The sequence below is a fragment of the Centruroides sculpturatus genome, unplaced genomic scaffold (genome assembly GCF_000671375.1).
Source record: "Centruroides sculpturatus isolate CEXI.00-Female unplaced genomic scaffold, Cexi_2.0 scaffold1581, whole genome shotgun sequence".
In the NCBI taxonomy this organism is placed as follows: Eukaryota; Metazoa; Arthropoda; class Arachnida; order Scorpiones; family Buthidae; genus Centruroides; species Centruroides sculpturatus.
The window spans coordinates 103,249-115,095 of NW_019385787.1; the positions used below are offsets into that span (position 1 = coordinate 103,249).

The following is an 11,847-nucleotide window of genomic DNA, read 5'->3' on the forward strand; positions in this document are numbered from 1 at the left end:
TTAAAAGTATACAAAATTTTATTAATTCTTCAACCATTTTTGAAAATTCCAGAATTTATTCTAAATGTAATATCGCCGTCTTCCTCCGCGACCGTTTCACTTCTAAAAATTTGCATAACTGTGTTAAACTACTATAAAGTAGTGCAACATTTGATTGCTAATAACTCTGATCAACACTTTTAGTGAATGCTACAAATTTAAAATAGAGTTTGTATACTTTTAACTTAGTTATTAACTAAATTTTATTAAAATTTATTAGAAGACACTCCAACAGTTCCCTTGTAAGTTTATAAAATAAAATTGAGTAAGTATACAGGAGCTGCAGTAAGGGTCTAGAACAGTGTTTCTCAGTGGGGCCGATATCACCCCATGTGGGTGTTTTTCTATGTTGAGGGGCGATTAGTAACAATTTATATTTGGGGGCGAAAAACAATTTTCTGGGTGATATAGTAAAACATTATATTAAGAATAATTAGATATTTTATTTGTTATATCGTACAATGATTAAACAAATAACATTATACTAGTCATTAGTCTATTCAATGCAGTATGAATTTGGCGTTATCCTTGGCCCTGGGCATCAAAATTTTGAAGTGAAGGGGACGATACTATGTAATGGTCTTGCAGAGTACAAAACAAATTGACATACTTTTAATCTTCAGGATAGGACGTTAACACCAAATTTATCAAAAATCATTTGTTAATTGAATATTTTTATAGTGAAGTAGAAGCATGATTCATAATGTTTTTATTATCTATTCAATAAATTAGAAGTTTAGTATAGTAGCATGTTGATTACACAAAAAGTAAATTAACTCAAACCAATTCCAGAGAGTACTAATTCTAGAAATTACAAAGTTTTTACTTAATAACTATATATTGTGTTGGGTTTTATTTATTACCACACAATTAGAAAAGCATAATTGTAATGCTTTTCTAATTGTGCTATAATTGAGCAAGTTTATAATGTTACCTGAAACAGTTTAACTCTCATGATGATTTAGCAAGATAATCAAACCAGAATTTAAGGTTGGTCAAGCCAATTTGATAGCATGCTTCACAAAAGTGAATCAAATATTAATTTTCTTTAAACTAAGTTTTATAAATTCTTGGAATCAAGTAGTAGTTCAGAAGGATTTTTCACTGAATACAGTAGAACATTGATTATCCAAATACCGATCAACCAAAACATCGGTTAACCGAAAGCATTCCAGTCGGCAAATTCAAATTTCCACTAGTACTGTGGCACTGCAATATTTGGCTATGTCTTGGACTACTCGAATATTATTTTTGTCGGTGTGCGTGTTTTAGCTGGCAGCATGACACAATCACAAGAGGGTACTTAAGGACGCGCCAGTATTTGAACGAGGCTTTTTTTTTCCCCATTGTGAGTGGTGAGTTTTGCTTGTTTTTGTGGTGTTTTTCTGAGGACTGTGTGTCATGCTGAATTGAAATATTTTGATACTAGATTAACTTCTGAAATATAATTTTTTTTGTTTTTATATTTTTCAATATATTTATTTTGTTTGTGCAAAATGAAGAAATAATTTTTAATGATACACTAGCCATGATTATTATTATTTTAAAAATTTTCCAATTTATTAAAAAAAAAAAATATTCCAAAATGTACGCTCTGAGTATATGTTTTGGAATTTCCGTTTGGCAAATTTAAATTCTGTTAGTTCGATCCTGAAGAAGGTTTGTTAATTTGACTGAAAACGTTAAATAAGTTTTTTAAAATAGACTGCATTTTAAAGGTATTTGGAGTTTATTAATTGGATAATTGATGCTCTACTACTGTACAATCAAATTTATCATAACTAGCAACTCAAAAAAAAAAATTAAATACAGATTCTACTGTTCGGACAAGGAGAATTGATAAACTAGATTTTTTTATATTGTAATGATTTTAATTTTAATTTAAAATTAAAAGTTGGATTTATAAAAAAAATAGTGATGAAGGTAAGATAAAAAAAAAAGACCCCAATAAAAATTTTCCTATCTTCAAAAAGTCTTGCTCAGTTTTCTATTAGTGTGAATAATTTGCCAAGGCAAAACTTAATGCAATTAGGAGAACTTATTTTCATATATTAGTGACATTATTGTATGCTATTATTCCTGTAAATTATATGGTAAAGTAAATTATCAGTTTAAATTGTTTTATATGAATCATAATGTAAATTTAATAAAAAAAAACTTCTAAATGATGATTGTTTTTATTAGTCGAATTGGTGATAATTTGCAAGAATCACTTCCTAGTTTAGAGAGTTTGATACTATCCAATAATCACCTGCAAGAATTAGGTGACATTGATACTTTGGCAAGTATAAAGAATTTAACCTATTTGAGGTAAGTTTATAAAATTCTTGATTCTTAAATTAAGATTTTCAAATTTTTATTATGATAAAGACCTGATAGGGTTTAATTATCAGGCCATCCAATAGGATGCTGAAGTTTACACTTACAACTCAGAAAAATGTTTATTTTATTGTTGTATTTTAACTGGAAAGTTATTTTAATAATAAATAAAATACTATGCTCACGACTATAAATTAGACAGAATTAGATAACCTAATAAATAGGGTATAACAATTTGCAAGGCTTATTAAAATAATAAATAACGCATTTTGCTCACGACTATAAATTAGACAGAATTAGATAACCTAATAAATAGGGTATAACAATTTGCAAGGCTTATTAAGCCCTGCAAATTGTTATACCATATTTATTAGGTTATTTAATTCTGTCTAATTTATTTTAAGTTGATGATATGAAATTTGTAATTCAAATAATTCCAGTAAAAATTAAGAATATTTCATTTTTCATGTGTTTAATTCTTTAATATCTTTATTTATGCAATATATAAGGGTTGCCCAAATGAAAGTGAGAGTTGGTTTATTTTTCTGTAATGGTTTATTGGTTTCAATATATGAACATACAGGAAGTAAGTGATGCATGGGCTACATATCTACTACAGTTGCCTTGGTTCAATCAAATATCCTAGCATGTCACTAGATTTTGAATAGCCTGAGCAAAAAGACTTCCATGGTTGACTGTGGAACCAGGCTTCCAAGCTTGGCACCATTAGCAAACTGGCATCCCTTGAGAGCTTTTTCAGTGGCCTGAAGATGTAGTCACAGAGCAACAGGTTGAGTTTTAGAGGAGATGGTCAAGACCTCTTAGAGGATGCATCACATCAAATCTTGGCATTGTTGTCACAAGTCAGCATTACAACAGAATAACCTCTTTGACAATGTGCCAGGTCATTTACTCTTTACAGCCATTTTGAATTTGTGTAACAAAATGTAGTATGTGGTTGAACAAATCCATGTCACAACCAAACGTTCTTTTGTTTCAGCACATGCAAACAGCACACTAACATTTCCAATGATGATAGCTTACGTCCTGAAATAAATGCTATTTACCAGTGCAGATTCAAAGCACTAGGTAGTGAAATAATGATACTAATACAAGAGTCTAATAGGACAGTGTTTTTCTCACTAAGACACAAAAATTTAAGTAACAATAAAATTCAAATTTTCTGCATGTTTTTTTAGGCACTCTTATTGTTGGGCTATCTTATCCGAAATGGTTCAGAACGTGTAGTAACAAGTGCTAGAGAACATATATATGATTTACGAAGTCTAGAAAACTACACTTTCATTGATGAACATGGTAAAGATCAAGGTGTCAATGGTAAGTAATTATAATAAAATTTATCAAGTTTTGTGTAATTATATATAAAATGTTTTTGTAAATTCTAAAAATTAATAAAATAATTCTTAGATTAAAACCAAGTAAAACTACTCTTTCTTATCTGATTTTGAGTGTTCATTTTAGCAGACAAACAAATAACGAAGAAATACTAAACTTTAATTACCAGTAACTTCATGTTCATAAAATCCAAATGCATTTTGCTTACAAAATAAAGCCTCATCAGTGGACACAATGAACTTTAACAATTTTTGTTTCTTTTATGCTGTGTGATTCCCTCCTCCAGCATGCTTCTACATTCATCCTGGTATTCAGATTTATCACATTTGCATATGCTACAATACAAAAATGTTCTATTATTCTTCTTTTGAAACAATTTTTTACTTTATATAATATTTTAAGATTATTCCTATCAATTTTGCAATTAAATTTATTACAATATAGAGTATATAACTGGATTGCTGTATATTAGATCTCTACGTAATACGTCTCTGTAATCCAAGAAATGGTAGATGGACTCGCAGCAAATTTGCTGTGAGTCCGTCTACCATTTGTTGGATTACAGAGACGTATTACATAGAGATACAATATAGACACCACGGTGATTCTTAACTTTTTAACCTAATAGCAGCTTCATGTTCTTTTAATTGTGTTTCCAACTTCCTCCTTGTTTCTTCTATGTAAAGTTTTGATCTTGGACAAGTACATGATAGCTTGTAAACACCTGTGACTTCAAGTTGGTTTTTTGATGTATTTTGGTCTTCATAATTTATAACATTAATTACATTCATCATCTTATTTTTTTGTTCTGCCACTATACACATAGAAAATTTCTCAAACTGGTTTATATTTTTCAAATAAATTATTTATATAAGGGAATTTAACATATGAATTATTTGTTATTTGATTTTTAACTTTATATCTATGATTTATATAATACTAGCTGGGGTACCCGGCTTCGCTCAGGGAGTTGAAATGAGATTGTTTGGTAGTTGGAATAAAAGGATAAACTTTAAAATATAAGAAAATTTTCAATAAAAATTTATTGAAAACATATTCTAACTATTTACAATACTTATTTATAAACAAAATTTTTCATTTTGTTATCTGGGGTATATATGTACAAATTTTTCAAATTTCCTACTCGAGCAAGCTACGTATAGTTGACCGTGAGAGAAGTAGGAGTCTTTGAGGTTGATGCCGCAATGTTTTAAAGTGTGTCCTTGCGCTTTGTTAATTGTAAAACTATAGGCTAATTTGATTGGAAATTGCAGTCTTTTAAATTGGAATGGCAGTTCAGTAGAGATCAGTGGTGTTCTGGGGATAAATACTGTGTCCCCTTTGTCCTTTCCAGTCATAAGTTCGGCTGTTTGATGATCATCCTTGTTCCATTACATAGTTTTGATAAGTTCAGATTTCTGAGTAGTATGATCGGAGATCCAATTTTTAGTCGAAGGCAGTGTAAATGGCATTCCTGATACTTGCAAACAGTTTAGAAATTCTGTAGGAAAGTTGACACTTTCTTCAACGTTTACCATCGTGTCGATCGATTTGTATATTCTCTCCTCACCAGGAATTTTCTTTTGAATATTAAAATTGATATCATCGACAATATTATTTTTAGTTGCCAAAATTGCCCTTTGAAATAGCCACTCCGGTTTGGTATAGTTGTGAACAATGTTTGGATAAATTTGGTCGATGAGTTTGTTTTTCAGTAGTGGCCATGTTGCAAAAATCACTGTTGAGTTCACTGAGGCCGGTCGTCTGGTCAGTGGGATATGTGCCTTCACCTATTTGTAAAAGTTTTTGAGCAAAATGTGCTGCTGTTTCATCTTTTGAGAGTTCAACTCTCATATTTTTTGTTAGTCGCAGTATTTGTATGTGTGGCCAGAGATGTGATTTTTTTTAAGCATGCATTGATCTCGTCTGCTGGTGTTGAATTGGGGATAACTGGAAGTGTTTGTCGAAAATTTCAAACATTCTAAACGTTTCTAATAATGGAATTTTCACTTCTTTTTCGGTTCTTCCCTTCGTCACTGATAAGAAACTCATGATCAAACCCACAATGGATCTTGCTTTATATACACCCACCAATGGATAGTCCCACCCACACAAAAAATGGCTTCAAATGGTCCACAATGCTCCAGAACATTCCACAATATTAGAGAGTGTTCTGATATGTTCCACAATGATCTGGGATGTTGCGGGATGTTCCCAAACGTTCTGGAATGTTGTGGAATACTCTCGAATGTTCTGGACTGTTCTAGAAATTTTTAGAGGGCAAAATTTCCAGCCCTTATATCTTCAACAGCACGCCCTTCAGGTAAAAATGGGAACCTTCTTCATGGATGGGGGATAGAGGGCTACCAATACCAATATCTCTTCCAATATCTTTACCAGAAGATAACTTGGAATATTTAGTATAATATAGTAAAAATTTACTGTAATTCAGGCAAAGGAGTGTTCATTAAAGCTGAAAGTCTATTATATAGGATGTCCCACTACCTACCAAACCATGCTTTTCTTAAATTTTCCCACTAATGAAGATATTTCAATGAAATTTAAAGTGGACTTGCCTCATTTTGTCAAACATGGTGATGTCATAATGTACTGGAAGTGGCCATTATTTGAATCCAGACAACATTGAAACTGGTCCACCATATTTCATAATGTTCTTGCCATAATGCCACTGCCTGAACTGTTTTAGTGATATTTATTTGCTTTCAAGGTGTCTATGGTTAGTATGCATAAATTCACCTATCAGATATCACCATAAAAAGTAATCAGGCAGCATCAGATATGAATGCATGGTGGCCAAAGTCTCTTCAAAATGACATAGTTGCAAAAACTGACATTTGGCCATGCTGGCACATGTGGCATGCTGCTTCATCCTTATGGAAATATCCAATGGAGAGTTCTTCAACGTCCAATTGATTTACAAAGATGTTAAAGATTTCTATATATGCAGCTGTTATGATGAGTGTATCGAAGAACATGGGATTAATTATGGGCTGCCAGGACATCTCACACCAAACACCAATCTTCTTGGAATGAAGGGGTTCTTCATGTATCACATTGGGATTTTTGCTTGCCCAAATAGCATAAAAATTTTAAAGAAATGCTGGGTACAATAGCAAGGGGGACACACTGTATAATAAAGTAAGTTTCCAAATGCATCTGTTAATTTATGTTTTATTTACATAGATACATTTTTGTTATTAAAATTAAACTTCTCATACATATTTAATTTCACAAAACAGTCTTCTATGTGTGTTATTACTTATGTATTCACTGTAGTTCCAAGAATGTATTGAACAAGTATATAATGTAAATCAAAATAAACAAATAAACATTTTTTGGAAACTATACTTTAATTGTATTTAACTAAATTTTCTCTTTTTAAAAACATTATTTAAATTAGACAAAAACACACAAATTTTCTATTTATTCATCACTGGATGATGTCCTTTCAACAGTGAGTTAGTAAGGTATGGCACTATCCCTGTGTAGTGGAGAATAAACATGGGAATAAAATGAATGAAAAATACTAAACTAGAATATAATTGTTTACCACAATTCTACTCAATCTTTTTGATGCTAAAGCTTCCTAAATGTAATTTAAAAACTTTGTAGTTTATTGATTGTAGTTTAAGTATTTTCCCTCGTGTTTTTTTTTTTCATTACTGTTTTGGAAAAAGATTTTGTGAACAGTTATGTCTAGTAAAGAAAAGTCTTTTTTTATTATTAATTTCTTTTTTATGTGAATTTTTTTTTCACGGTAGTTTTTGGCAATATCTGCAAAATTCTTTTGCAGATATGTCCGTTGTTCACCAGTGCCACATGATCACCCTTGACGAATATATACATTGGTCACTGCTGAGTGGATACATTGAAACACTCCCATTGTATTGTGAAATTTAGAGCAGTGACTCTTGGATTTAAAAAAAGAAACCAGTTAATTTAATTACAGTAGAGTCCAGTTATCAAAACTTGACTTTTGATAACTGGGCATTCCATAAAACTTGTGTCGTTCAAAAAAATAACAAATAAATAAATATACATATAATCCAATTTTTATAACTTAACATTAGGATTAAATAAGTTATTGTTCTTCACTGACAACACTTGATAATAGCATCAGTTCAGTGTGTTAGAGTATAATCTTTCCTCCAAGGTGCTACTGCAAAATGCCATGACATGAATGTCAGTAACTCAAAAGTAGCTAATATTTTCTTAAATTAAAATTTAACTACAAATAGAAGTAGTCACTATTGATACATAGTTAATATGTATATGAATTTGCACATGTAATGCCTTTATGAAGATTCTATTTAGACTTAGCATCATTGCTATGCTGTAAAAGTGATCATTTTTAGTAAATTGTCACCTTGTCAGTCAACATTAAGTCAAGTTTATGGGATTCTATCATAAATGTAAAAATCATTTTAAAATTAACATGGTGTTAATTTTCACATATTACATAAGGACCAGAAATTTAATGGACAAAATAAAGGTTTTATTGTAAACGTAATTATATAATTATATTTTGCAACATAATTTTTATTTTATAGAAGTGAGATCAACTTAATAAATTTTTACAAATGACTTAAAATATAGTACTTTATCATTAATACTTTTAACTCGTTAAAATAATCTATTGTAAGCTGAATAGACCTTTGAATTAGTTTTATCTATTGTATAAATAATATAGTTTAGTTTTAAATGATTATGCTTGTATACAAAATTTATAAATGTTTAATTCCATTATTTTATAATTTAAAGGGAAATTTAAAATATATGACTTAAAAGTAATACATAGTCTAGAAAATAGTGTCATAATGAATTATTTATGTAAATGTGCAATTTTATTGTAGAATTATGTAAGTGATAAACTTACAACTTCACTTCTGTTTTATAAATCTAATAAGTATGAATGTCAAAATACACATTAAGAAAGGTGTGTGGTTTTTTTTCAAAAATTGTAAGATATAAATTGTCTAAACTTTGTACAAAATGAAATTTACACATGAAACATTTTTCAAAATGTTCAATGAATGAAAAATACTAAACTAGAATATAATTGTTTACCACAATTCTACTCAATCTTTTTGATGCTAAAGCTTCCTAAATGTAATTTAAAAACTTTGTAGTTTATTGAATTATTTATAATTTAGTTTTATACATAGTCTTACAGTAGGACTTGTAAAANTTAGAGGGCAAAATTTCCAGCCCTTATATCTTCAACAGCACGCCCTTCAGGTAAAAATGGGAACCTTCTTCATGGATGGGGGATAGAGGGCTACCAATACCAATATCTCTTCCAATATCTTTACCAGAAGATAACTTGGAATATTTAGTATAATATAGTAAAAATTTACTGTAATTCAGGCAAAGGAGTGTTCATTAAAGCTGAAAGTCTATTATATAGGATGTCCCACTACCTACCAAACCATGCTTTTCTTAAATTTTCCCACTAATGAAGATATTTCAATGAAATTTAAAGTGGACTTGCCTCATTTTGTCAAACATGGTGATGTCATAATGTACTGGAAGTGGCCATTATTTGAATCCAGACAACATTGAAACTGGTCCACCATATTTCATAATGTTCTTGCCATAATGCCACTGCCTGAACTGTTTTAGTGATATTTATTTGCTTTCAAGGTGTCTATGGTTAGTATGCATAAATTCACCTATCAGATATCACCATAAAAAGTAATCAGGCAGCATCAGATATGAATGCATGGTGGCCAAAGTCTCTTCAAAATGACATAGTTGCAAAAACTGACATTTGGCCATGCTGGCACATGTGGCATGCTGCTTCATCCTTATGGAAATATCCAATGGAGAGTTCTTCAACGTCCAATTGATTTACAAAGATGTTAAAGATTTCTATATATGCAGCTGTTATGATGAGTGTATCGAAGAACATGGGATTAATTATGGGCTGCCAGGACATCTCACACCAAACACCAATCTTCTTGGAATGAAGGGGTTCTTCATGTATCACATTGGGATTTTTGCTTGCCCAAATAGCATAAAAATTTTAAAGAAATGCTGGGTACAATAGCAAGGGGGACACACTGTATAATAAAGTAAGTTTCCAAATGCATCTGTTAATTTATGTTTTATTTACATAGATACATTTTTGTTATTAAAATTAAACTTCTCATACATATTTAATTTCACAAAACAGTCTTCTATGTGTGTTATTACTTATGTATTCACTGTAGTTCCAAGAATGTATTGAACAAGTATATAATGTAAATCAAAATAAACAAATAAACATTTTTTGGAAACTATACTTTAATTGTATTTAACTAAATTTTCTCTTTTTAAAAACATTATTTAAATTAGACAAAAACACACAAATTTTCTATTTATTCATCACTGGATGATGTCCTTTCAACAGTGAGTTAGTAAGGTATGGCACTATCCCTGTGTAGTGGAGAATAAACATGGGAATAAAATGAATGAAAAATACTAAACTAGAATATAATTGTTTACCACAATTCTACTCAATCTTTTTGATGCTAAAGCTTCCTAAATGTAATTTAAAAACTTTGTAGTTTATTGAATTATTTATAATTTAGTTTTATACATAGTCTTACAGTAGGACTTGTAAAAGAAATGTATAAGGGAGCAATGATTCAAGTAGAAAGTACTGTAGGTATGACACAGAGATTCACTGAGAGAGTTGGGACTGCACCAGGGATCAGTCCTTAGCTCATTTTTGTTCATATTGGTGGTGGATGTATTAGTGGAAGATGTGAAGAGCAAGGCATCTTGGAGTATGCTGTTTGTGGGTGACATTGTGCTGTGAAAAACATCACAAGATAAGGTAGAGAAGAAGCTGGAAGAATGGAGAAAAATGCTGGAAGAGAGAGGCACAAAGATCAGCATAGCAAAAACAGTATGTATGACATCTGGTGAAGGGGATAAGAATTATATAAAACTCCAGAGTGAAAAGTTAATAACAACATGTAAATTTAAGCATCTTGGATCATGTAGCAAATGATGGAGGAATGAGTGCAGAAATTCAGCATAGAGTTCAGAGTGGATGGCTGAACTGGAGAAAGATGAGTGGGGTTGCTGTGTGATGAGAAAATAAGCTGCAAATTAAAGGAAGATAATACAAAATTGTGGTAAGATTTGCAATGATGTACAGTTCTAAGACACAGGCAATTACAAGAGCCAGAGAAAAGAATATGGAGACAGCGGAAATGAGAATGCTGAGATGGCTGTGGTGTGACAAAGAAGGCAGAATTAGTAATGATTATGTAAGATGAACAGTCAAAGTTGGTCCTATAAATAAGATGCAGGAAAGTAGATTAAGATGGTTGAACATTTGAAGAGAAGTGAGAACTATGTTGGAAAGAGGATTGGGAAGTTGAAGTGATAGGGAGAAAGAAGCAGGAAAGAGCAAAGCTGAGATGGAGAAAGATGGCAGCAGAGGATTTGGGAGAGAAGGTATGGAGGAGAGAGGACACTCTGTATAGAGAGAAATGGAGAAAACTGATTAAAGATGGGAATCCTGACCCCATATAAACAAGGGAAAAATGCAAAGAAGATTGCGTAGTTGTACATTCATATAAAGTATTACAGAAAGTAAAGTGTTTAAAACTAATTTTTAAGTAATATAAATTATTCCACATTTCTTAGAAAATCATCTGCAAACATTTTTGCAGAAAAGTAGAAAAAATACTCTTGGTTTAGTAAGCCTTTGTATCATAACAGAAGTATCCATTTGCATATAGAGTTGTAAAGCAAAGTCAGGTCTCAAAAAGGTAAGGTGGGAAAAGAATCATATAGATTATTTAACACAGATCTTTCTTACCTATAGCTATTGTATTCAGATGTAATGGGATGTAAGTTTAAACTCATTGAATAAAAAATTGATGTAATTGGAGTAATTGATGCCTATAATCAGCATTTAAGTATCAAGGAAATTTTCAGTAAACTTGATCATTCCAAGAATGTAATTTTGAATTATTTGTTGTTTTTTTTTAATATAAAATTTGCAAGTATCTTATTACTTCAAGAAATTTTCTAAATCCCATAAAATAAATAATACATACAAAATTGCAAATAACAGATTAAACTTCTAAATATATATATATATATTTATTTTTT

The 11,847-nt window shown here is 30.6% G+C and overlaps 1 protein-coding gene across 1 annotated transcript in view; it reads left to right on the forward strand.

Moving 5' to 3' along the window:
* The window catches only part of LOC111642141 (clathrin interactor 1-like), a 90,111-nt gene that overhangs the window by 56,562 nt on the left and 21,702 nt on the right, over nucleotides 1-11,847 (forward strand). Inside the window, exons 3-4 of the mRNA XM_023388418.1 lie at nucleotides 3,558-3,696; nucleotides 11,093-11,177. Of these exons, the coding sequence (XP_023244186.1) occupies nucleotides 3,558-3,696; nucleotides 11,093-11,177 (224 nt within the window). The remainder of the gene's footprint in view (nucleotides 1-3,557; nucleotides 3,697-11,092; nucleotides 11,178-11,847) is intronic.